Genomic DNA, 27,699 nt, shown 5'->3' with positions numbered 1-27,699 from the left:
ATTCTGGCAGCGGTAGTGGTGCTCTCTCTCCCTCCCACGTACCGCTTTAGCCGACAACCACAAATCCACACAGTGACAATCATTCATCTGCTTGGAACAACAACACCTCAGTGCGACCACAGAATCCACCGGACTCTCACTTCAGCGCTCCTACTTTTCATAGAAAATCCGCTCTGGACTCGCAAGCGACAGCACAATATTGGGCAGCTACCGCGACTCGTTCTTCTCCCCTCATCATCTGAATGACGGGCGGACGGTTCGACTTTGACGATGGTGGCACATATTGCGGTGGCTGGGAGGATGGGAAAGCCCATGGACATGGCGTCTGTACCGGGCCCAAGGGCCAAGGAGAATACTCCGGGTCCTGGAACAATGGTTTCGAGGTAGTGGGGGTTTACACCTGGCCCAGTGGAAACGTGTATCAGGGCTACTGGGCACAGGGGAAACGACACGGACTCGGTGTGGAATCGAAGGGAAGATGGATTTATCGTGGCGAATGGACTCATGGATTGAAAGGTAGATACGGGGTCCGGCAAAGTCTCCACACGCCTGCCAGATACGACGGGACGTGGAGTAATGGTCTGCAAGATGGATATGGAGTTGAAACGTATGGTGATGGAGGTAAGAGTGCCAGTAACAGTTTGTGGTTAGTAGATGTAATGCCGTTTGAAAGAGCAGTGTCGCTTTTTACAGTGTGGCAGGGGGCACAAATGTTGTTGAGCAATTCAGTTGTATGAAAGTTTGATAAGAGTAGAGAAGCCTGCCTGAACTATGTGCCAGTGCCACACCACTGTGCTCTATTGATATAAACTGGACTGGTCAGTCAGCACTGAGCTCTCCCATAGAGGTCATGTCTAAAAATAGAAACATCACTCAGCCACACTTGAAAATCAAAGTGCTTTTTTAACCAGCACATACCTATTGTATTGATCTTTGTTCATTTGTTGAAATATGGTAATTGAGTGTACAGTAGTTTCTATAGAAAGTCGTTTTAGAGTATATAAAAAAAAAGATTCAAAGATTGTGTTTGAGACAGAAGTGGTGATGAGGTTGTAATGTCAGGGCACACAACCATAGTCATACACGCACAGTTGCATATAACTTGCAGGTTATATCTATTCCAGAGAGAAGAATCCACGTTTTGGTGACTCAGCATTAATTGATAGGCTTTTATATATTGATTAATACAGGGGAAAGCAAGAATGGATTGTAGGAAATTCAATAGATGTTAATAGATCAGTAATAAACACACCACAATATCTTATTTCACATGAAGTGTGACATCAATAGATACTGTGGCATAATAAACACATATCAAAATAATTTGATTTGCCAAAGATAATGTGGACATTGATTGCAGTCTGAGGGCTGGATTTGCAGAAGATAAAGTGAACATTTATTTCAGTCTGAGGACCAGAGCCAACAAAATCTGAGCAAACTTCATCAGCCAGTTCCCCCTGGGCAAGCTTGGCTTCTAGTGCTTTCTTTTGTGCTTGGGTCTAGTACTCTGATATGTGTCACTCACTGGTTCAATTTGTAAAGAGAAAAATTCACAGTTCCTAACAGTCTGAAGCAGCAAGAGGTACCTGCAGGGGCATCATTTCAGCTAAACCTTACTGCATTTCGACACAATTTAAAAACGTTCAAATTCAATTTGGAGAACAGCAAAAACAAGCAAAATTGTCTCCAGCCATTATCACCTTGTTGTTGTAGCTTCATTCATCTCAGTCAATGGGGGACTTAACATTCTACAAATACAACTCATACAAGAATTAGCTGCTACGCACTAGCTCAGCACCAGGATTAAAACTCTAGTTTAGTTTCATGTCAAGTCAAACCACAGTTGCCCAGCCAAAGCCGTCTACTACAGCTATCTTTACCTCTGCACCAGTGGCGGTCGGTGCCTTTTAAGATGAGGGAGGACACTTTTTTTTCATGAACATGGCCTTATTTCTATTAGAGAATTCCATTCACCCAGTTCATTGTAACAGCGACAGATTTAGGCTACTACGATACTAGAATTGTCCCTATTCCCATTATGAGGCTGCTACAACCTAGCCTATGAATAATTTTTTTCTTTCTTCTAAGGGGTGAATCAGCTTAATATTGTGGAAAGATTGTTGCTTCCATCAATGTAATTGTCTGCATAATTTCCAATCCCCTATATATTTTTTTGATAAATATATATATCCATATACAGTGGGGAGAACAACTATTTGATACACTGCCGATTTTGCAGGTTTTCCTACTTACAAAGCATGTAGAGGTCTGTTATTTTTATCATAGGTACATTTCAACTGTGAGAGACGGGAATCTAAAACAAAAATCCAGAAAATCACATTGTATGATTTTTAAGTAATTCATTTGCATTTTATTGCATGACATAAGTATTTGATCACCTACCAACCAGTAAGAATTCCGGCTCTCACAGACCAGTTAGTTTTTCTTTAAGAAGCCCTCCTGTTCTCCACTCATTACCTGTATTAACTGCACCTGTTTGAACTTGTTACCTGTATAAAAGACACCTGTCCACACACTCAATCAAACAGACTCCAACCTCTCCACAATGGCCAAGACCAGAGCGCTGTGTAAGGACATCAGGGGTAAAATTGTAGACCTGCACAAGGCTGGGATGGGCTACAGGACAATAGGCAAGCAGCTTGGTGAGAAGGCAACAACTGTTGGCGCAATTATTAGAAAATGGAAGAAGAATCACCCTCGGTCTGGGGCTCCATGCAAGATCTCACCTCGTGGGGCATCAATGATCATGAGGAAGGTGAGCGATCAGCCCAGAACTACACGGCAGGACCTGGTCAATGACCTGAAGAGAGCTGGTACCACAGTCTCAAAGAAAACCATTAGTAACACACTACGCCATCATGGATTAAAATCCTGCAGCGCACGCAAGGTCTCCCTGCTCAAGCCAGTGCATGTCCAGGCCCGTCTGAAGTTTGCCAATGACCATCTGGATGATCCAGAGGAGGAATGGGAGAAGGTCATGTGGTCTGATGAGACAAAAATAGAGCTTTTTGGTCTAAACTCCACTCGCCGTGTTTGGAGGAAGAAGAAGGATGAGTACAACCCCAAGAACACCATCCCAACCGTGAATCATGGAGGTGGAAACATCATTCTTTGGGGATGCTTTTCTGCAAATGGGACAGGATGACTGCATCGTATTGAGGGGAGGATGGGTGGGGCTATGTATCGCGAGATCTTGGCCAACAACCTCCTTCCCTCAGTAAGAGCATTGAAGATGGGTCGTGGCTGGGTCTTCCAGCATGACAACGACCTGAAACACACAGCCAGGGCAACTAAGGAGTGGCTCCGTAAGAAGCATCTCAAGGTCCTGGAGTGGCCTAGCCAGTCTCCAGACCTGAACCCAATAGAAAATCTTTGGAGGGAGCTGAAAGTCCGTATTGCCCAGCGACAGCCCCGAAACCTGAAGGATCTGGAGAAGGTCTGTATGGAGGAGTGGGCCAAAATCCCTGCTGCAGTGTGTGCAAACCTGGTCAAGAACTGCAGGAAACGTATGATCTCTGTAATTGCAAACAAAGGTTTCTGTACCAAATATTAAATTCTGCTTTTCTGATGTATCAAATACTTATGTCATGCAATAAAATGCAAATGAATTACTTAAAATCATACAATGTGATTTTCTGGATTTTTGTTTTAGATTCCGTCTCTCACAGTTGAAGTGTACCTATGATAAAATTACAGACCTCTACATGCTTTGTAAGTAGGAAAACCTGCAAAATCGACAGTGTATCAAATACTTGTTCTCCCCACTGTATATACATACACATACCTATATTGATATACATACTTTTTAAAGAATATACCTTTAATATTCCCCGCAAACCCTACCACCCTTCCCCCAATTGGAGTCTACTAATAAACACTTAGGCTTCTACCTTCAGTTTATACATCTTATACACATTTTACAGACACAACCTATTTTACAATAGTTATATTTTGTTTGTTTTTAGTCCTTCCTCTATTTCCATCCAGTTTAATTTCTATTTGTAACTGTGCTATTTCGCAACATTTCTGAACCTATATACATTTTACAGATCCCGTATGCTTTACATTGGTTATCTTGTTATTAGTCCCACCCTTCAGCTCCATTCAACCACTCCCATCTATCTCTCAACATCATCCATTTTGGATTTCTATTTGCCATATATATTTTAACTGTGCTGTGATGCTTCACAAAAGTACTGAACATTTCTATTCTCATAGCTTCTATAGATTGTAAATTAAAAATATATATTTTTGCTAAAATAATTATATTATTGATTGATTATGGCTTTTCAAATCACACCGTATTGCTATCTGCAGAGTTAGTTCTAGGCAAATTTTGCAATTCTTCAGCCATTCCTGGACCTGTGACCAAAAACGAGCTACATATGGACAATACCAAAATAAATTATCTAATGACTCTGCCTCCTCACAGCCAAATCTGCAGAGCTGGGAAGATTGTATCCCCCATATATAACATTCTATTGGTTGCTAGAATTTTGTAAAATCATTTACATTTAACATTTTGATGTTTTGAATCCAGGGTTGTTTTGCGTATCAATTCATAAACCATGTGCCATGGAATGGGTACATCGAAAATCTCTTCCCAACTATTTTGCAATTTATATGGCACAGCTGTCAGTTTTTTAGTCCTTAATTAAATTAAATTGGTATATGTTTGTATTTATCACACTTTTATTTAACCATTTATGTTCTTTAATACAGGGCAGACATACAAGTTCCTTACTTTTTTCCCCTTCGACTTGCCTCTTCCATTTTTGTGGTAATGCTGCAATTAATTGGTTGTAATTTTAGGTAGAGTAGACCCACCACAGACGGATGCTGGCACTAAGACCGCACTCAACCAACTCTTTAAGGCCAAAAGCAAACAAGAAAATGCCCATCCAGAAGTGGCGCTCCTAGTGGCCGGGGATTTTAATGCAGGCAAACTTATATTCATTTTACCTCATTTCTACCAGCATGTCATATCTGCAACCAGGGGTGGGGAAACGATAGACCACCTTTACTCCACACACAGAGATGCATACAAAGTTCTCCCCCACCCTCCATTTGGCAAATCTGACAATAATTATATCCGCCTGATTTTTGCTTACAAGCAAACACTAAAGCAGGAAGTACCCGTGACTCGCTCAATACGGGAGTTGTCAGAAGAAGGGGATGCTACGCTACAGGACTGTTTTGCTAGCACAGACTGGAATATGTTCCGGGAGTCATCCAATGGCATTGAGGAGTATACCACCTCAGTCATTGGCTTCATCAATAAGTGCATCAACGACATCGTCCCCACATTGACCGTACGTACATATCCCAACCAGAGGCCATGGATTACAGGCAACATCCGCATCCAGCTAAAAGTTAGCGCTGCCACTTTCAAGGAGCGGGACTCTAATCCAGACGCTTATAAGAAATCCTGCTATGCCCTCAGACGAACCATCAAACAAGCAAAGCGTCAATAAAGGATTGAGATTGAATCCTACTACACCGGTTGATTCTCGTCGGATGTGGCAGGGCTTGAAATCTATTACAGACTACAAAGGGAAACCCAGATGCGAGATGCCCAGTGACACGAGCCTATCAGATGAGCTAAATGCCTTTTAAGCTCGCTTAGAGGCAAGCAACACTGAAGCATGCATGAGAGCCCAAGTTGTTCTGGACGACTGTGTGATAACGCTCTCGGTAGCCTATGTGAGCAAGACCTTTAAACAGGTCAACATTCACAAAGCCGCGGAGCCAGATGGATTAGCAGGACCAGGACGTGTACTCAAAGCATGCACAGACCAACTAGCAAGTGTCTTCACTGACATGTTCAACTTCTCTCTGACCAAGTCTGTAATACTTACATGTTTCAAGCAGACCAACATAGTGCCTGTGCCCAATGAAGCAAAGGTAACCTGCTTAAATGATTACCGCCCCGTAGCACTCACGTCGGTAGCCATGAAGAGCTTTGAAAGGCTGGTCATCAACATCAACAGCATCTTCCCGGATACCCTAGACCCACTCCAATTCACATACTGCCCCAACAGATCCACAGATGATGCAATCTCAATCGCACTCCACACTAACCTTTCCCACCTGGACAAAAGGAACACCTATGTCAGAATACTGTTCATTGACTACAGCTCAGCGTTAAACACCATAGTGCCAACGAAGCTCATCACTAAGCTAAGGACCCTGGGACTAAACACCTCCCTCTGCAACTGGACCCTGGACTTCCTGATGGGCCATCCCCAGGTAGTAAGGGCACGCAACAACGCATCTGCCACGCTGATCCTCAAAACTGGAGCCCCTCAGGGGTGTGTACTTAGTCTCCTCCTATACTCCCTGTTAACCCATGACTGCGTGGCCAAACACGACTCCAACAGCAGCATTAAGTTTGCTGATGACACGACAGTGATAGGCCTGATCACCGACAACGATGAGACAGCCTATAGGGAGGAGGTCAGAGACCTGGCAGTGTAGTGCCAGGACAACAACCTCTCCCTCAACGTGAGCAAGACAAAGGAGCTGACCGTGGACTACAGGAAAAGGCGGCCTGTACAGGCCCCCATTAACGTTGGTGGGGTTGTAGTGGAGTGGGTCGAGAGTTTCAAGTTCCTTGGTGTCCATATCACCAACTATCATGTTCCAAACACACCAAGACAATCATGAAGAGGGCACGACAACAACTTGTCCCCTTCAGGAGACATGGCATGGGTCCCCAGATCCTCAAAAAGTTATACAGCTGCACTATTGAGAGCATGGTTGCATCACTGCCTGGTATGGCAACTTCTCGGCATCTGACTGTAAGGCGCTACAGAGTGTGTATGGCCCAGTACATCACTGAGGCCAAGCTTCCTGCCATCCAGGACCTATATAATAGGCGGTAGCAGAGGAAAGCCCAAAAATTAGTCAGAGACTCCAGTCACCCAAGTCATAAACTGTTCTCTCTGCTACCGCACGGCAAACGGTACCGGAGCGCAAAGTCAAGGACCAAAAGGTTCCTTACCAACTTCTATCCCCAAGCCATAAAACTGCTGAACAATTCATAAAATGACCACCGGACTATTTACATTGACACCCCCCCCTTCCATTTGTTTTGTACACTGCTGCTACTCGCTGTTTATTATCTATGCAGTCACTTCATCCCTACCTACATGTACAAATTACCTCGACTAACCTGTACCCCTGCACATTGACTCGGTACTGGTACGCCCTGTATATAGCCTCGTTATTGTTATTTTATTGTGTTACTCTTTATTATGTTTTACTTTAGTTTATTTGGTAAATATTTTCTTAACTCTTCTTGAACTACACTGTTGGTTCAGGGCTTGTTAGTAAGCATTTCACGGTAAGGTCTACACTTGTTGTATTCGGCGCATGTGACAAATAAGGTTTGATTTGATTTAACGCATTAGTTAACCCGCTACCATCATGCAGTAACATTACAGTGTACAGTCAGTAAGCACTTTAGCACTTACACTGGCGGGCCCCAGTGGCAATAAATCAAACCAAAAGCTTACCTTGACTTGGTGGAGTTCCAGTGTTGTGTTGTATAGTCATATCCAGCTAGCTAACATAGCATCCCTCTGTTTGAGCAGGGTGTTTGAGTAAGCTAAACTAGTAAGTGATACTGAAAGTGAAATGATGAAATCGCTCTCTCTCTCTTGCCTCTACTTCACCTTGGAAGAAATTAATTTGTTTTTAAACTCTTCCAACTATTTTCTTTCTCTCTGAGTCAAATCAAATTGTATTTGTCACATACACGTGTTTAGCAGATGTTATTGCGGGTGTAGGGACTACTCACCACATTTTATGCACTGCAGTCCTAGCTAGCTGTAGCTTATGCTTTCAGTACTATATTCATTCTCTGATCCTTTGATTGGGTGGACAACATGTCAGTTCATGCTGCCAGAGCTCTGATTGATTGTTGGACGTCCTCCGGAAGTTGTCTAATTACTGTGTAAGTCTATGGAAGGGGGTGAGAACCATGAGACTCATAGGTTTTGTATTTTTAGTCAATGTACCCAGAGGAGGATGGAAGCTAGCTGTCCTCCAGCTACACCATGGTGCTAGCCTACGGAGTGCTGTTGCTACCAAAGACCATTGTAAAACAGTGTGTTTTAATCAATTATTTGGTGACGTGAATAACTTTAGTATAGTTTTATCTAAAAACGATAACTTTTTAAATGTTTTACCATTTTTATGAAATTCATTGAGGAGGTTGGGCCTCCCCATCTCCACTGCTCTGCACTGTTTTAAGAAAAAGTTGCGCTGTTCACTGCAGCTGCATTGATGTGCTTTCCATAAAGATAGCCAGCTTTCCCTCCAGCTCCCAGGCATATGCATGGTCCTAAAGTCAGCTCGCTAATACTGCTAAACTGCATTAGCCTTTTAATCGTGATTGGAATGATTTTATTAGCCTATTTTAAATGGTTGGTGTTGAGCTAGAGTATGACTGCCATACCCAATTGACGCCCCTGGGTACCTCAGTCAGCTTAGGAATCTGTGGGACAGTGGGAGTGCCACTCAACGAAATATAAATACTAGTCACTGACAAAAAGCGGCATAATCTATCCTCCTAATGTGTTCAGAGTGATTTTGTTCTGTAACCTAATTGTGTTTAGACTGATTCATTTCACATAGCAAGACAGATGGAGTTAAGTTTGGCATGACCAACAAACTTCGCAAAGTCTCAAGTTACTTCCATATTTTAAAATAGTACATTATTCTCTGTGGAAGCTATGATGGACAGAGTGGCATATCGCCTTGAGTGCACACCAGAATGCAGTATGCATTTAGAAATGTAGACCCCCCTTTAGTCGCTGAAACGGTGGGAAGGCTTGGAATATCACAATTATGGTGGAAAGTCTATTTTGCACTTCCACCTTCAAACAAATATCTGAATGCCAAAAATACAGTTGTAGTGTCAACTGAGACTGTGAGGATGTCAAGTCAGTTAGTGTTATGGTGGCGGGTTCAACATTACTGTTAGTGTGACAGAGTTGTTTTACTTCCACCTGAGCGATGTTTGAAATGAGTGACTTCTGCCGAACTGCAGTTCTTCCAATGGATCCTGTGTGCAGGAGGCATAAGGAGTGCCAAATCAACCCCTAGATCCCTATGCATTTGTAGACATCCCAGAGGATTTGACAGGTGTAAGCAATATGCTAATAGCTCAAACTTGCCCTCTGATAGGCTAGGTGGAAGTTTCACTACATTGCTTCAATACCAATAAAATGGTATTAGATCTCCACAAATACATAGGGCATAGGGCCTAGTGGTTGATTTGGGATTGGGTGTAGAATAAGTAGCCTACACTTCCCAGTCCCTCCTGACCTCCATGCCACGGCCTGTTGCAGGACAGGTTGTTACCGTGGATGGGAGCTCATCTTACGAAATATTTTAAGGCTAACATATTTGGACAACTGCACTTGTTGTAACCTCAATAGGCCCTATCTAATCATGGATAAGGGCACTACATAGTAATGGCTTCATTCTTGCCAGCTTTCCCTAACCTAAACAAACAGTGCAACACACCACTGGTACATAACTTAAATGATATACCAGTGGTACCCTATGCTTGTCTAGTATGTCTACTGCCATAAAGGCCATGTCTAGACTTGACAGTTCATGCAGCTTTAGTATTCTGATCATGGAATTCCAAATATGTCATGCATCTACACCACAGTGTGTCTGGGTTCCCTTTTCCTGCTCTATATTCAAATGCCAGTATGCATTCTACAAACGGTGGAATAAGCTAAATATGATAATAACACATCAACAACCTCTGTAGCTAGCCAGCAAGCTAGCAAGCAATGCTAAAGTGATTGCAAATGGGTTAGCATAACTCTAGCCAAACATTTTTTTCTTCTAAATATTAGTTAGCTGGCTAGATGGTAGACCACTCTGGTAGACCTACATTATGATCAAATAACCACAGTAGCCTACTTTGCCACTGTTAAAAGTTGCAACTTAAAGCAGGTACAGCCTCAGTGTTCACAGTAAATGCCCACACCGGAAGATGGACAGAATCTTCACAACATTCAAGTTTGCGCTCAGCAGACCTTAAATTTGGTCAGTGCCCCCCAAAAATTGAGGGAACATTGGTCTGGACCCATCTTTTCAATGCGATCTTCGTATTTTGATAGCAGAAATCGCATGTAAATGTCAAGTGTAGAAACGACTAAAGACTGCCTGGTTTGGCATAACGCCAAGAGTATATTAATAGCAAATGATGAAGTGATAGTAAATCATGATACAAACAAATACTGAAATATGAATCTCAGCATGGACATGGTCTCTTGTATGTGGTTTGGAAACACAGCTCTGTCTGATTGACAGGAGAATCACAGTACCTGGGTAAAATTAGGTATTGTATGTGGTTTGGAAACACAGCTATGTCTGATTGACAGGAGAATCACAGTACCTGGGTAAAATTAGGTATTGTATGTGGTTTGGAAACACAGCTCTGTCTGATTGACAGGAGAATCACAGTACCTGGGTAAAATTAGGTATTGGATGTGATTTGGAAACACAGCTCTGTCTGATTGACAGGAGAATCACAGTACCTGGGTAAAATTAGGTATTGGATGTGATTTGGAAACACAGCTCTGTCTGATTGACAGGAGAATCACAGTACCTGGGTAAAATTAGGTATTGTATGTGGTTTGGAAACACAGCTCTGTCTGATTGACAGGAGAATCACAGTACCTGGGTAAAATTAGGTATTGGATGTGATTTGGAAACACAGCTCTGTCTGATTGACAGGAGAATCACAGTACCTGGGTAAAATTAGGTATTGGATGTGATTTGGAAACACAGCTCTGTCTGATTGACAGGAGAATCACAGTACCTGGGTAAAATTAGGTATTGGATGTGATTTGAATCCGTTCAATGGAAAGTTCCAAATGTAACAGGGATATTATGGACTTGTAGATATGTTTTCCACTTCAATTCCTTGAATTAACATTGTAAATAGATTTTGTAAATAGAATTGGCCAGTGTAAATAGATTTTGTAAATAGAATTGGCCAGTGTAAATAGATTTTCTAATCAACTCTAATATTAAAATGTTGTACGCCAAGTGATTATTCTGTGATCATGACAAAAATGTTGCTCATGATTTTCTTAACGTTTGTATTCATTCTTGAATTATTTTGTTATCCTAACAGGTACATACCAGGGGCAATGGACAGGAGGAATGCGACACGGATACGGTGTGAGACAAAGTGTGCCTTACGGGATGGCTACGGTTATTCGTTCCCCTCTCCGAACCTCGATGGCCTCGCTTCGCAGCGAACAGAGCAATGGCACCGTCCTCCATGCCAACCTTGACCTGTCAGACAGCCCAGCCGGCATTAGAGGAGGCTTTGTTCTCAACTTCCACAGTGAAGGCGAAGGTGAGAAGAAAAAGGGCCTGTTTCGTAGAGGGTCCCTGTTCGGAAGCCTCAGAAACCTCCGAAAGTCAGACTCCAGGTCGTCCATATCGAGCAAACGCAGCTCTGCCCCCAGTGATGCCGCCAGCTCCATCAGCCGAATCAGCTCCAGTGATGCCAACTCCACCATCAGCTTTGGAGATGGAGTTGATGAGTACATGCCCCTGGAGGACAATGTAGATGCCACCACCACAGAGTCCTACATGGGGGAGTGGAAGAATGACAAGCGGAACGGCTTTGGTGTCAGCGAGCGCACCAACGGGATGAAGTATGAGGGTGAGTGGATGAACAACAAACGCCATGGCTATGGATGCACAATGTTCCCAGACGGCATCAAAGAAGAGGGGAAGTATAAAAACAATGTGTTGGCGCGAGGCATCAAGAAGCAGCTCATTCCTCTCAAAAACACCAAAACTAAACAGAAAGTGGATCGGGCTGTGGAAGGAGCCATACGGGCAGCAGCTATTGCCAGAACAAAAGTAGAAATAGCCACATCAAGGTAATCAGTTTCTCAATGTGTATGGTTGCATCCTAATTGACACCATATTTCCTATACTGCTCTACCAAGCAAAAAGGCAGTAACTGCGAAAATTAGTTAGTCATTTTTGCTACATTAAATATATGCTTAATCATGTGGAAAAGTATCCTGCCTCTATTGTCTTGTGTTTTGGAGAAAATGGGGGTAATGTTAGCAGTAACTACATAAAGTTACTTTAAAACCAAGGTAAATAGAAGCCATTTTTCTCAGTTCCACGCTATGAGCAGTTACTGCCTTTTTGCTTGGTAGGGCAGTATATAGTTGACAACTTTTGACTAGAACCTTGTTGGCCCTGGTCAAAAGTAGTGCACTATATGGGGAAGGTTAGTGCTATCTGGGATTCTTGGGACATACTTACCCTAAACCATAACCCTTCCCTAACCTTAATCCTTACCTTAACCCTTTTAAATGTCAACTTCAATGGGATGAAGGCAGAGTTGGGACATCCCAAGTATCCCTTTCAGACTTTTCCATATGGGGAATTGGGTGCCATTTTGGACACCAATGTTGTGGTGTTGTTGGTGGTAAATAATCCTACTGCTGCATGGGTTTCCAGGTTAGGTCTGCTGATTGGGTTAAGTTGAATGGCTGACAGGTTGGAATTATCAATGAGGGGTCAGGTTTTTATTGGTGTCACCTCATCCTACCTCTCCCATCTCTCTCCAACATTCTCCAACTCTTTATCTCACTCACTCTCTCTCTGCCTCTCTCTCAAGCACACACACTAGAACCTTGTGTTTAGACTGATTAATTTCACATAGCAAGACAGATGGAGTTATGTTTGGCTTGACCAACAAACTTCCAGATCAGATCTGCTGATTGGGTTCAATTTAACCCGATTACGTTATGTTTGCCCAATTACGCGCTGGTGAGGATATTTAAGACAACCCGAAAGCTGTTTTTTGCGATAACGCAACATAGATTATGACAAAGGAAGCGCAGCCTATTGCAGCCGTGAGGCACAGTGCCCATATGCACATAGAACAAGAGATATGTGCTTTTTGTGATTGTAAACCTCGTATTTAGAAACATAAAAAATCTCATGTTTTTTCCCATTTCGTTTTATTTGATTAAAAACCAAGCATAGCCTATCCTAGCTGTTTTTTGTCATCCCCAATGCATTCGCCAAGTTGTCAAGAATATCGACAAATGGTTTGGTTTATGAGACCACTGAAATGAATTTTAATCACAAATGTTATAATTACCCCTTTTTATCCATGTAGACTATTACATTTTTTGGGATGTACGTAAAAAAAATCCATGTAGGCTATATGCCTATTATGGTATATTTTGGTATCTTTCTTATCATGGCCATGCGTTAGCCAAGTAGCCTATTTATAAAAGGTTACTAAATGGTCTACTCTTGAGGCTTTTGCCGATATGCTTTTGCATTATTCACATTTCACATAGACCTGCCTGCAGTGCATACTCCATTCTGCTTGTAGCCATCCCCATTTCTAAAGACGCGCTCCTCCAAACATAAGCAAATACATTTTGTCAGTCCTATAATGCCATATAAACGGTAGGCCTAGGCTAGATCTTGCTTATTGAGAATGTGCCTCACACATACAATTGAATTTACGGGAGCCTAGTATTTTTTTATTTGAGAAGTGCGATGTGTAAAGGCCCATACTGGTTGAAGCCAATTACAACAATGTTTGTTGACTGTTAACTAGGGCTGACCCCAATTAGTTGACTAGTCGATGGTTTGGTTGTTAGGCTGTTGGTTGAGTATTTTAGTTGAGCACTAACAAATATATATACACTAATCAGGTCACTTACATACATATATATATATGCTCCCATCTCAGTGAACTAATAATTTCGGAGGCCTTGACTAAAGGCAAATTTATCCTTGATTCGAAAATGTGGTCGAAGGCTTTGCATGGAGGCATGCAGAGGCCACATCGAGCCCTGTACTGCACCGCCATGCGCCTCCCAAATGTTGTAACAACGCAGAGGGCTCTGTATAGCTCCGTATTGATATGATTGGTTGAGGGTAGGTGGGGGCGCTACATCCTATATAAACACAAACTCACTTTCTTGACAACAGCTCTGCACGTTCTGCGAAGCGCAAGAAGTATGAATGCCCTGACTTTTGCTGACTCCATTCTTGCCCTGACTTCTGCTGAGGCCATATCACCGTAAATGCTGCATGGCCAATGCAGACGTCGGGTTGACCATTCGCCCAGACGCAAAATGCACTTCTCTCTCCAGAATGCGCTCTCTCTTGCCATTTTGTGCACATTCATTATTTCATAACTTCATTGTGTGAATTGCTTGCGTTTGATTGTTAGTGTATATCAATTTTCCCATTGCATATATCACCAGTAGTACATTTACCGTCAATTCCTATCATTTCTAATCTACAATGTTTGTTACTTTGGTTACGGTCATTTCTTGTAATACATTCAATATTATTATTCAAATCTTCCTGTTCTCATTGTCGAAGTGGACACATTGTTTGCAGTGCGCACAAACTATGCTACACTTGTGAGGAACAAGTTTTTGTTTATTTAATTCCATTTACGAGTTCTGTCAATTTAGTCATTGTCTTTTGTTTGGAGCGCTCCTGTCAATGTTGAGTAAGGAACCGCAAGCATCGAAGTAGGCCTATAGGCTACCTGGTCTGCGCGCAAATATAAGCATATAAATTTGCCCATTTGGATATCTGATATTATTTCCGATTGGCTTAACGCACCACCACTAGTGACCTGTGGAGCCAAAGTAATGTAATGTTTTCTTCACCTCAAATAGCAAGCAAACAAAGTCCGTTTTGTATGTATTTAAAAATCTTTCCAGCGCTATCCCTTTCGATAACCACTCAGCATGAAAGGGGAAAATGTCTTGCTCTGATCCAGTGGAAACGTCATAGAATAGGCTTCTTATCAGTGCTTGACTTGGACTAAAATAGGTTCCGGTACTCATTTTGGGTGCTGGTACTGTTTATATTTATTTAGGTGCAGGAGCTCCACAATCCTTTTGAGCTAATATTCTATCAGAGGGAAAGGCCCCCAGCCGAATTGGAGTTGATGACAACGCAAAAGTCTTCGATAACCTACATAACTTGAGGAAACCCACATGCCGTATTTAGCCATGGAACACCTTGAGTGGCCAGCCCTACACCTACAACTTGTTTATTCATCAAAACCCAGGCCTTTAGAGCTACCGCTAACTATTGCTCTCATTATAATGGCTGTGAACATAGCACACATATTTCTGACACCCCTCCGGACCTATGGCACTACTGCCAGCGCATAGATTTACCATTGCATTAGGTTTGTTAAAATAGAGCCCATGTCTAAAAAGTCATCATGACATGCCGTGGACTTGGAATTATTCCAAATTAAATTAAAGTTGAATTAGACATAAAGACTCACTTAGAGAGAAAACAATCATATTGTTAGTAGCCTATCTTGTCTATCACTTGGACAACAGTAAATTATGTTTTCTTTCAACGCTACATTAAACAACAACATTGATGTACTGTTTTATTGTCCTTTTATAGCATGGGGGTTGCATTATTTTCCTATAACGCACAGTATATCAGCACGGTATAATTCAATGGCTAAGAAGTTCATTCTTACATGTTCTATTTTTGAGCTGCTTTTGAAAGTAAAGGTCGAATTAAAAACAGTATTGGCATTGTTGAATTCGATTTTCATAATAGCAAGCTAGGATGATGCTTTGGTTAGCTAAGCTAGCAAGTCTGGTTGGTTACCAAGGCAACTACTGTAGCTATCTAGCTAGATAGTAAGCTTAATTGCTACTTCAGGGGATGTTGTCAAATTTATACTGGCAAATTAATACATTTCTAGAGGCAAATATGTTAATTCATAGCCATGGTATAAAAGGGATAATCAACTCAGGGCTCCATGTATTCTCTGGAAAATAATACAACTCCATGGCGCAGTGGAACACACCTTCCACATTGTGCATTATTTTCCTGAAAATACATAGCCCCTCGTCTCACTGAATGCAATGCACAGAGATTAAATTATATACTACCATGTAAAACACCCACCCATATCTGTTTAAAGTATCAAAATAGAGACTTTATTGTCATATCATGCCCACCCATCCCCCTTTCCTCATAATCTTCTTCTCTGATGAGAACCACTCATTAGCATGTTCTTTATCCTGATTTTCTGGCATCTGTATGAATTGTAATGAGGGCTCTCATATGTCACTACCACAACAACTCCTCCCATCATGAAATATAAATGTGTCAGAGGCAGAATGTCTAAAATTAAGGTTTCGGTCTTTGAAGACTGTGTCTGAGTTGATACCTGTGGTAAGAGCTTTGGAAAGTGCAGACTGGGTTCGGTTTGCATCACTTTTCCCATCATCTGGGTGGAAGCCCAGGGGAGCCAAGAAGGGAGGGAGTAGAGAGAGAGATGGAGAGGGGGGGGGGTGAAGGAGGGCAAGCAGTTCCTAGACCAGACCGGACGGTGTGTACTAACTGTGCCCTGCTCACATGTGAGGCCAGCAGCCACTAGTGTGTCAGTCAGCACTGAGCTCTGACTAAATAAGGCAAGGCAGGACTTGGCTTATCAACAGTTTACAGGAATACAGCAGCAGCTGAGCTGATACATTAGCCCATCTCTGTCCTACCATCGACTATCATCTGTTGGACTAGTCTATCTGGTTGGGACTAGGTGTTTGGAGAGTTTATCACTCACCTTTCCTCAGAACTCTCCTTAGACTTGCTAACAAGCTTCCAGTAAAGTTTCTTAAACTTGGTTTAAATTACCTTTTTTCAATGTGCCCTCGCTCGCTATATTTTCTCCCCAAGCCACGTGATGTAGTATAGCCTATGCTCACAGGCTTCAAAGCTTTAAAGAAGCCCACATTAAATCGTATCATGACTCCATGATGATAATGATATGAGTATGGGATAGTGGGGTAAGTTAAGCCTATTTTTACATTCAGCATCACAAAGGAAATATAGCATTCTTTCTGAAAAATATATCTACATATATTTCAGAATGTTGTGTATACCTGGAAAAAAAAATCAGAATTCATGTAAACGTTACAGTTTTGAAAACATAGTTTGTTCAAAAAAGTGATCTCTTGGCACAACTTACCCTGGGTATGGGGTTAGTTGTGCTGCGAGACAGGGTAAGTTAAGCCGCCTACACATTCATTTAACTTAACACCAGGGCCTGGCCTATCTCATGTCCCAGAGATAATCCCTTCCATTACACCTGGGAAGAAAACACTTAAATTTGCTCAACTTACCCCAAGGCAAACATTTTGACTATATTAGCCCACACAGCTACAAGGATGCACTTTGATGCTAGGTTTAGGACCTCACATTGAAGTGTATAGAGATCCCAACTAACGTATAGAACAATCTTCAAATTATTTACTTTGGTTTAGATACAAGCATCATGAAACCTCTAACACAAATTCATTTGACTGTTGTACTCCTCATTGTAACTATGTAAGTATTGGTACACTATAACAGAGTTCTACCATGATTCATTCAACAGCACAATGACTCTATATGCATATGAAGTTCTCATTATTCACAATGACTCACTGTCTGCGAGACTGTCAGCTGTTTACAGGCAGCAAAGCCAATTGCACATACAGTAATAAAGACTCCTCAATGCACACTAAGGTTCTGTAGTCATGTGCCCCCTAAATTTGGTGAAATGCACTTTCATAGTCAATAGTTGAAAAAGAGAAGATCCACAATCTTGAAGTTTGAAAAAGCAAATGTTTCGTCTTTGTGAGCTTCATCTGTGTCAAACATGTCTGAAGTAAAACTTTAAATTATATCCACCTTAATTCAAAAAGTGAACACCTCAAAGATGTTGAAAGGATACATTCAGTTCAAGAGACATAGTGTGAATCCTCCTGCGCTCTGTATTCAGAGGCCCTGAAGGACACTTATGCAAACAGATGTAAAACCAACTACCTCTTATTGAGCTGTTTATAAAGAAACACCATTGCACTAACCTTGAAGGTCTTGTATCACTGTACCATTGAAATAAATCACGATAAATATAAAGAAGTGTATTATGGTGTTCCGTATGTCATCGCATGTAAATGGTTTGTTTTGAAAAAACATTTACTTGAGAGAAAGTGAATGCAACACATACACTACATGACCAAAAGTATGTAGACACCTGCTCTCGAACATCTTATTCCAAAATCATGGGCATTAATATGGAGTTGGTCCCCCCCTTGCTGCAAAAACAGCCTCCACTCTTCTGGGAAGGCTTTCCACTAGTTGTTGGAACATTGCTGTGGGGACTTGCTTCCATTCAGCCACAAGAGCATTAGTGAGGTCGGACACTGATGTTGGGCAATTAGGCCTGTCATGCTGAAACAGGAAAGGGCCTTTCGCAAACTGTTGCAATAAAATGGAAGTATAAAATCGTCTAGAATGTTATTGTATGCTGCATCATTAAGATTTAATTTCACTGGAACTAAGGGTCCTGAACCATGAAAAACAGCCCCAGACCATTATTCCTCCTCCACCAAACTTTACAGTTGGCACTATGCATTCGGGCAGGTAGCATTCTCCTGGCATCCGCCAAACCCAGATTTGTCCGTCAGACTGCCAGATGGTGAAGCGTGATTCCACTTCACAAAAACAGCACTTGCAGTTGACCGGGGAAGCTCTAGAGGGCAGAAATTTGATGAACTGACTTGGCATCCTATGACTGTGCCACATTGAAAGTCACTTAGCTTTTCAGTACGAGCTACTCTACTGCCAATGTTTGTATAAGGAGAATGCATGGCTGTGTGCTCGATTTTATACACGTCAGCAACGGTTGTGGCTGAAATAGCCGAATCCCCTAATTTGAAGGGGTGGTCATATACTTTTGTATATATAGTGTATACAGTGCCTTCGGAAAGTATTCAACCCCCTTGACTTTTTCCACATTTTGTTATGTTACAGCCTTATTCTAAAATTGACTAAATTCTTTGTATTCCCTCATCAATATACATTGCCATGCAAATGAACTGAATCCCCCAAAAAGATTTCATCTGCATTTCAGCCCTGCCACAAAAGGACCAGCTGACATCATGTCAGTGATTCTCTCATTAACACAGGTGTGAGTGTTGACGAGGACAGGGCTGGAGATCACTCTGTCATGCCGATTGAGTTCGAATAACAGACTGGAAGCTTCAAAAGGAGGGTGGTGCTTGGAATCATTGTTTTTCCTCTGTCAACCATGGTTACCTGCAAGGAAACATGTGCAGTCATCATTGCTTTACACAAAAAGGGCTTCACAGGCATTGCTGCCAGTATGATTGCACCTAAATAATTTATTGGATCATCAAGAACTTCAAAGAGAGCGGTTCAATTGTTGTGAAGAAGGCTTCAGGGCGCCCAAGAAAGTCCAGCAAGTGCCAGGACCGTCTCCTAAAGTTTATTCAGCTGCGGGATCAGGGGCACCACCAGTAAAGAGCTTGCTCATGAATGGCAGCAGGCAGGTGTGAGTGCATCTGCACGCACAATGAGGCGAAAGACTTTTGGAGGATGGCCTGGTGTCAAGAAGGGCAGCAAAGAAGCCACTTCTCTCCAGGAAAAACATCAGGGACAGACTGATATTCTGGTACAAGGATTGGACGGCTGAGGACTGGGGTAAAGTCATTTTCTCTGATGAATCCCCTTTCCGATTGTTTGGGGTATCCGGAAAAAAGCTTGTCTGGAGACGACAAGGTGAGCGCTACCATCAGTCCTGTGTCATGCCAACACTAAAGCATCCTGAGACCATTCATGTGTGGGGTTGCTTCTCAGCCAAGGGAGTGGGCTCACTCACAATTTTGCCTAAGAACACAGCCATGAATAAAGAATGGTACCAACACATCCCCCGAGAGCAACTTACCCCAACCATCCAGGAACAGTTTGGTGACAAACAATGCCTTTTCCAGCATGATGGAGCACCATGCCATAAGGAAAAAGTGATAACTAAGTGGCTCGGGCAACAAAACATCAATATTTTGGGTCCATGGCCAGGAAACTCTCCAGACCTTAATCCCATTGAGAACTTGTGGTCAATCCTCAAGAGGCGGGTAGAAAAACAAAACCCCACAAATTCTGACAAACTCTAAGCATTGATTATGCAAGAATGGGCTGCCATCAGTCAGGATCTGGCCCAGAAGTTAATTGACAGCATGCCAGGGTGGTTTGCAGAGGTCTTGAAAAAGAAGGGTCAACACTGCAAATATTGACTCTTTGCATCAACTTCATGTAATTGTCAATAAAAGCCTTTGACACTTATGAAATGCTTGTAATTATACTTCAGTATTCCATAGTAACATCTGATAAAATATCTAAAGCCCCTCAGGCAGCAGACTTTGTGAAAATTAATATTTGTGTCTCAAAACCTTTGGCCACGACTGTACTTTGTTGAGCCACCTTTGGCAGCGATTACAGCCTAGAGCCTTTTGGGTATGACGCTACAAGCTTGGCACACCTGTACTTGGGGAGTTTCTCCTTTTCGTCTCTGCAGGCCCTCTCAAGCTCTGTCATATTGGATGGGGAGTGTTGCTGCACAGATATTTTCAGATCTCTCCAGAAATGCTCGATCGGGTTCAAGCCCGGGCTCTGTCTGGGCCACTGAAGTACATTCAGAGTCTTGTCCCGAAGCCACTCCTTGCTTTGTATTGGCTTGTTGGAAGGTGAACCTTTGCCCCAGTTTGAGGTCGTGAGCGCTCTGGAGCAGATTTTCATCAAGGATCTCTCTGTACTTTGCTCCTTTCATATTTCCCTCGATCCTGACTAGTCTCCCAGTCCCTGCCGCTGAAAAACATCCCACAGTATGATGCTGCCACCACCATGCTTCACCGTAGGGATGGTTCCCAGTTTTCACCAGACGTGACGCTTTGCATTCACGCCAAAGATAATCTTGTTTCTCATGCTTTGAGAGTCCTTTAGGTACCTTTTGGCAAACCCCAAGTGGGCTGTCATGTGCCTTTTACTGAGAAGTGGCTTCTGTCTGACCACTCTACCATAAAGGCCTGATTGGTGGAGTGCTGCAGAGACGGTTGTCCTTCTGGAAGGTTCTCCCATCTCCACAGAGAAACTCTGGAGCTCTGTCAGTGACCATTGGGTTCTGAGTCACCTCCGTGACCAAGGCCCTTCTCCCTCAATTTGTCAGTTTGGCTGGACAGACAGCTATAGGAAGAGGTGGTTCTAAACTTCTTCCATTTAAGAATGATGGAGGCCACTGTGTTCTTGGGGACCTTCAATGCTGCAGATTTTTTTTGGAACCCTTCCGCAGGTCTGTGCCTCGACACAATCCTGTCTCTGAGCTCTACGGACCTTCAACCTCATGGCTTGGTTTTTGCTCTGACATGCATCGTCAACTGTGGGACCTTATATAGACAGGTGTGTGCCTTTCCAAATCATGTCCAATCAATTGAATTTACCACAGGTGGACTCCAATAAAGTTGTAGAAACATCAAGGATGATCAATGGAAACAAGATGCACCTGAGCTCATTTTTGAGTGTCATAACAAAGGGTCTGAATACTTTTATAAATAACGTATCTGTTTTTAATTTTTAATAGATTTGCAAAAAAAAATCGAAAAACCTGTTTTCGCTTTGTCATAATGGGGTGTTGTCAATTTTAGAACATGGCTGTAATGTAACAAGATGTGGAAGTCACTGGGTCTTAATACTTTCCGAATGCACTGTATCGAAGTTGAAAATAAAAGTTTAATCAGAAATGACAAAAATAATGGTTTTGATGAATGACAATGCTTTCTATAGAATATCACACAACGGATATGGCATGTCAAACTATTATGTTTTCAATATTCGTTTTACTGCTAAGAGTGTGAGACTGTATGATAATGAAATAATTCAAGTGAATGGTTTATCTAACTACTTCTAATATTATTTAATGTTGGAAAAAGCTGTTGCTCCAACAGTATTTATTGGGAACACTGTAGGATCACTGAGCTCTCCACCCCATAAGCTACTTAAGACAGTGTCTGTCTGGACGGGCCAGAGGCATGCAGTGCTTCTTCACCCTCTTAGACCTGCCTTCAAGTAGTATTTGAAATATTTGTTATACTTTAGCTGCGTCTGATTGGGCTTGTCTGGAGCAATGAACCCAATAGAATAGTCCCAGAAGTGCAACCCCTGCAGATCTTGCACTCTCAAACAACATGCTCAAACAAACACTCAAAGTATGTAAAAGTAAACAAATACTATTTGAACCTTGGTATGTACCCTTCCCAGTCTAACCAGCTCTTATTCTGCTTTGCATTCATCCAGAACAGCTCACGCCAGGACTAAAGGCGATGCTGCTGACCAGGCCGGTCAGTCAGCCAGTCAGGACTCTGACATCGCCAGGGCAGTGGCCAGGGAACTGTCCCCCAACTTCCATCAGCCAGGTAACCCAACATGCTGTACCCAACTAGGCCCCAGCATCTATCTATCTCACAGCCCCTTGTTATAATCCCCTTTGTCCAATTTCCTTTGTGTCTGGGTTGTTGGTTTCTCTTTATTTTCTGTCTGGGGCAAATGTATATGCACATTTTAAAATGCTAATCTATTTAGGGAGGAACATATCATTAGTATAATTTACCTTGGGGTCATTTTTATCCTCAGAAAAAAATGACATTTTTTGGGGGGGACAGCAAGTGTCACAGATTTATGAGTACAATATTTTGTATTAGAGTGAACATGTTTCTGTGGCATCGATGTATACTGTACAGCATATTCTTCTACAAATGAATATCTTTTTTTCTGCAAGATAGATACGTATTTAAATATATAGATCGGTACTTTTGTCAGCCTGCTTAGTTTTATGAGAGGGTGGTTCTTCAGTGTTCGTGTTACATTTTAATGCATGTTCAGCTCCTGTATGCATGAAGGTCAGTGGTCTTATATCATTATGCTTTTTGAGCATTCCTCTTTTTACCACATGGTCTTGCTCAGGTCTGGCCCATATAGCCTTGCTAAATCTGTGACACTTGACCTGACATCAGGATAGTGTAGATCACCGACTTCTAACAACCAGGTTCAATAGCCAGCCTGCCTGCAATCTGTAATCTATTTCATTTGAATGATGCCTTATAACTTTTTCTTAATGCCCCATACATGTCTTAATTATTTACCGTTGTGCTTTTTATGAACAACTGCTGAGCTTGTAGAGATGTAGTAAGTGATCTTAGCACGTGCTATTAATAGTAGAACAAATGTAATATTATGAACGAGGATTCCATTTGATAACACTACTTGCGTCAGAAAGGTGTTAACTTTGTTGACTTGAGAGCTCGTGTCAGCTGTGTTATAGCGTTGGCCTCATCAGTGGTCAGGAGAATGTCAAGAATGCTTGGAACCTTTAATCGGTATCATAAACCAACTGGGACAGCTTTGAAACTCCATTAAGGAACAAATACTCAATATGTGAAATCATGGACGCAGAAAAGGCATCCTAACCATGAGCTAACTGACAATGAATACATGTGAATTTATCATTCACCAAAAGCAGCACAAAATAATATGTAGGTGTGTGTATCTCTGTTTCTCAAATTAGAATTCAGCACTAAATACTTGAGTGTTTGTTGATAGTGATATAAACACACAGTATTCATTCAAACGTTGTGATATTAGATCACTGTGTACATGCTACAAATTGACTAAGTATAGATAAAAGGACTGTATATCATGATAATAACGTCCTTCCATTTTCTAGGCCCTGATTATATAAAGCAGAGGTTCAACGAACCGATTGAACCTATTGTTCAAGAGGAGAAGAAAGAAAAGACCCCTTCAAGTAGCCCACATTTTTACCGTAAAGGCACAACCCCAGACAACTCTCCCACCGCGACTCCACAGTCCTCTCCCCCACCAACACCCCCGTCAACACATACCCCGGAGCCCAAGAAGAGCTTCTTCAGCAAGCTCGCCCCCAAGCCTGGGAAAGAGAACAAGACCCCTGCAGCAGAGAGCCAGCTCCCGGTCATAACAAAGGCAGTGTCTAAGACATCGTTGAAACAGGAAGTAAGACAGGAATTGCCTCAACCGAAACCGTTCAAAATGGAGGAGTCGGTCCCCGCCAGCCCTGGCAATGGACAGCTGCACACTGACACAGAGTACCACGGCTACTACGTGAAGGCAGACGTGAAGCTCCCTCAAGACGAACCTGAGGACATAGATGAGCATGTTACCCCGTCCGCCCTCACCCGGATGCCACCGCCAGCAAAACCTATGGCGCAGTACAGGACACCCACCCCAAAACCTATAGCGCCAAAGTCGGTATCCAAGGAAAGCAAACCTGAATCAAGACTTAAGAAACAAGATTCGTATAAGCCAAGAAGTCTAGCAGAAACTAGGAAACAAGCCAGCTTGGAGATCACCACGGATTTCGTAGAGGAAGAGTCAGTAAGTAACCAAATACTGTATGATGATGAAAATGGGAAAACTGAAGCAAAGAGAAATAAATGTGTAATTTCAGAACTGTGAAACATCAAAGGTAGTCTAATATTTTCAGTGATAATGCCTAGCTAACTTTACAAATGCAATTTTTGAAATGTTCTCCTGTATCTCTTTTCTACTTCACAGGGTCCAAACTCAATACTGGTTGCCCTTGTAATGCTGTTGAATATTGGTCTAGCAATTATTTTTGTCCATTTTTTAACCTGACGGAATCTGAACTGAGGTAAGGATCAGCTCAATAACATCTATTCAGATGTTATAAATTGTAGAGCATTGTGATACAGTAATTTATGTTCCATTACATTTTTAAATGTAACATAAAGTAAAAGAAAAGTTTACCTAAATAGTCAATTGCAAGTTTTACATTAAATATTAAGATACAGTAAGCCTGAATGTGATTCAACATAACTATTGACCCTCCTACTGTTTTCAATCTTCAGGGAACTCATCAAAACTAGTGGCGCAGGCCCCTATCTCTGCAGTTGCGTCAATGGCCTTTAAAAATGGCGCCGGTCAGGCACAGACACAGGCAAAGAAGGACTGGAAATAGAGTGAAACACCGGAGAAAGATGAGAACAGGACCATTCGGTCCCGACGCTGCCCCGTTTTGCTGGCGATGATTTGTGACACGCTTAGGTTCTGTGAAATCTGAAGCAAGCAATCATTGCGAAAGCAAAAAGAAATATCTGCTGATCCAAGCTGTTACCAGTCAAGTGCGTTGCCTCTCCATCTGCCCTGTCAGGAGGAATGTGGAAGGGGGTGGGAGAGGGAGGGCTTGACAGGATATGTTCGGAGATGCACTTTTAGTTGACGGAAGATAACAGCTGCCTTACTATTTTACCATCTGACGTTTTAGTGGGTAGAGGCAGTGCACAAGGCTGCCAGAGGAATGTGTTTCGGCAGGCTTTGCTGCCGTGGGAGTGTGTCTCTGTATTTGCTATAATATTCACTTGGTACATAAGATTTTTTATTTATTTTTTATGTCGCACTCACCAGTCTTATTCCATTCCCCAGCCTTATCTAACTTCTCCTTTTGGGACATGCTTGTGCGTGGGCCGTTTCAAGTGCATTTGTGTTGTGTATTTGTTAGTAACTGTTCGTTTTTTCATGTCTTCTTTCCTTTGTTTAACCTTAGGTATTACAAATTATTAAGAGAGCGTTTTATTTATTTAAGTCTAGTCCATGCATTTCTCAAACTTTTTTAAAGATCCTTCAAATCCAAAAGCAATTTCCCTAACGCCTATGCTACACAAAGCAGTTCTCATTTGAAAGACATTGAAATGTTTAATTCCAGTTATTTCTACAATGTCAAATTTGAGAGTAATGTATATGAAATTGAAGCATTTTAGCAGTATACAAACACAGATTGTGCATTAACTTTTGACTAAACAGCTTGTTTTTTACTAACCAGCTATTTATTGGCTGGCTGCATGTAACACAAATGTATGAGGTTACATAGTTAATCAACACTGATTTGTGATTGAAAAAAATGGACATTTATTTTCTGATTAAGGGCTAACTGGTGATATGGAATAACTTTCCTCCTGATTCAACTTGTATCTATCTTTAACCAGCCACTGATACGGTTTGTTAACATAGCTAGTCATTGTTCTTTCTGCACACTGACCCTATATTGCATCAAATTAGTTGTTTGTAATTTGATTGATTTTAACATAAAAAGCAAAAGGGCTGTAGTTTTGGAAGTGGGTTGCACTTCGTTAGATATTTTTATTTTTTCATTGTGCAATCAAGAATCAATGTCCCCAAAAAATTGTGGTCTAAATTGTTTTGTGAGATGAAGGCTTAATGGTTAATTTTGCAATTGTACATTGTCAAATGGAGGCATAATGACTTGACTTCTTCTTCTTTTGTTCAAATGTGTAGCAAATATGGCGTCCGACATTGATTTATTGACACATGAATATGACATATACAGTAGGTTGGCGCAGGAAGAGAATACATTAGAATAACGTGATTAGTTTGGTTTGAAAATATGCAATTGTGTCTTGTAGAATATTGTTGAGGAGTTGTTTGATTTAGTCATATATGAGTAAACTATTTGTGCATGGGTTGGTTAGTTGATGAATGTCACATTTGTTGCTTAATATTTGAGTCTTTTAATTTGGCTGAGCCAACACCCCAACAACACTGGACCTCATACTAACTAACTTGCACCGTTGTGAAAGCAGTCCAATGTTCAGAGCCCCTCTCTGCAATTACACCTTGTTATGTGTGTTGAATACATTCAGATAGAGTAAATGGTTGGCTAAATGTTGAGATGAGTATCTGTGAGGACTGTTAGAACATTAGAATGTTCCAGTTTACTTTGGGGAAGACAGAGGAAGGGTCTTAAATATGAAAGTCTAATTACTGTATTTTGTCGTCAATATATTATTAATATTATTTCGTGCCTAGTTAGCTAAGCATGAAGATTTATTTTTATTTTTGGAATAATAAATGTAATTTTTTTCTCAATTAAAGTTGAATAAATAGAATGAAATGTATTATATTTATAAAAACATACATTTTGGATAACATGTTGACAGGTGTAGGAGATGCATTTTCACTGGTTATGGTAACATTTTCATTGCAGCAATGCTAAGAGTATGGTATGAGGAGTTGAAGGATGTGTTAGTTGGATTTCAGGGCAGTAACATTGCGATGTTTTACAGAGGTTTGGTCATAGATTGCCACAGAGAGTATGTGAGATGGGAAGAAGAAAGCATCCGAAGGGAAAATGGCTCCAGATGTGTTTATTACTACTTCTCTGAATGTAAAGTCATAAAGAACATTTAGAGCACATCGTTAAAGAGAACAGGCAACGTTCAAAGTTGAAAGTACCACGATGAATGATCAATAATGTATTTATCTTGTCTAAACTGTATTTGCACACAGCTATGTATAAGGCTATTTTCTACTAATTGTACCTGATGCTCCATACATTTTTTTTGCCCAAAATGACGAGCTGTTGTTACTTTTTAAAGGCAAAGTAAGTATTTTGTAGGTGTGATTGTATTTTTCTAAAATGTGTTTTGGAAAACTAGTCTGTAAACTTTTGGAAAAATGTAACTTACCATTTGATAGATATTTTTAATTCGTGATTTTAATATCAATTCAATATTTATGAACTTTTGCCAGGCTTACAAAGAATATCACTGAATATAAAATAAACAACAAGAAGCTATATTGGACGACGAGTTTTGATATTTATGATCTTCTGACTACAATGATTTTAATGGATTTTGGGGCAATTGTTCTCCCCCATTAAAAATTAAAATAACGTTTACATCA

The 27,699-nt window shown here is 41.5% G+C and overlaps 1 protein-coding gene across 1 annotated transcript; it reads left to right on the top strand.

Annotated features, from left to right (window-relative positions):
* LOC115114454 (junctophilin-1-like) lies at positions 1-27,699 on the top strand. The gene is made up of 6 exons (XM_029642700.2): positions 1-621; positions 11,189-11,951; positions 22,240-22,358; positions 23,666-24,354; positions 24,535-24,631; positions 24,849-27,699. The coding sequence occupies exons 1-5, from the start codon at positions 243-245 to the stop codon at positions 24,613-24,615; spliced, it is 2,031 nt and encodes a 676-aa protein (XP_029498560.1). The 5' UTR covers positions 1-242; the 3' UTR covers positions 24,616-24,631; positions 24,849-27,699.

Source organism: Oncorhynchus nerka, linkage group LG9b (genome assembly GCF_034236695.1).
Source record: "Oncorhynchus nerka isolate Pitt River linkage group LG9b, Oner_Uvic_2.0, whole genome shotgun sequence".
Classification (NCBI taxonomy): Eukaryota; Metazoa; Chordata; class Actinopteri; order Salmoniformes; family Salmonidae; genus Oncorhynchus; species Oncorhynchus nerka.
The sequence above is the reverse complement of the archived record's forward strand: the minus strand, read 5'-3'. Positions and strand labels throughout refer to the sequence as shown.

Coding starts and splice junctions, on each gene's coding strand:
- LOC115114454 (XM_029642700.2), top strand. CDS start 243: ATGACGGGCGGACGGTTCGACTTTGACGATGGTGGCACATATTGCGGT. Junction 22,359..23,665: donor CCCCAACTTCCATCAGCCAG/GTAACCCAACAT, acceptor TCCATTTTCTAG/GCCCTGATTATATAAAGCAG. Junction 24,355..24,534: donor ATTTCGTAGAGGAAGAGTCA/GTAAGTAACCAA, acceptor TCTACTTCACAG/GGTCCAAACTCAATACTGGT.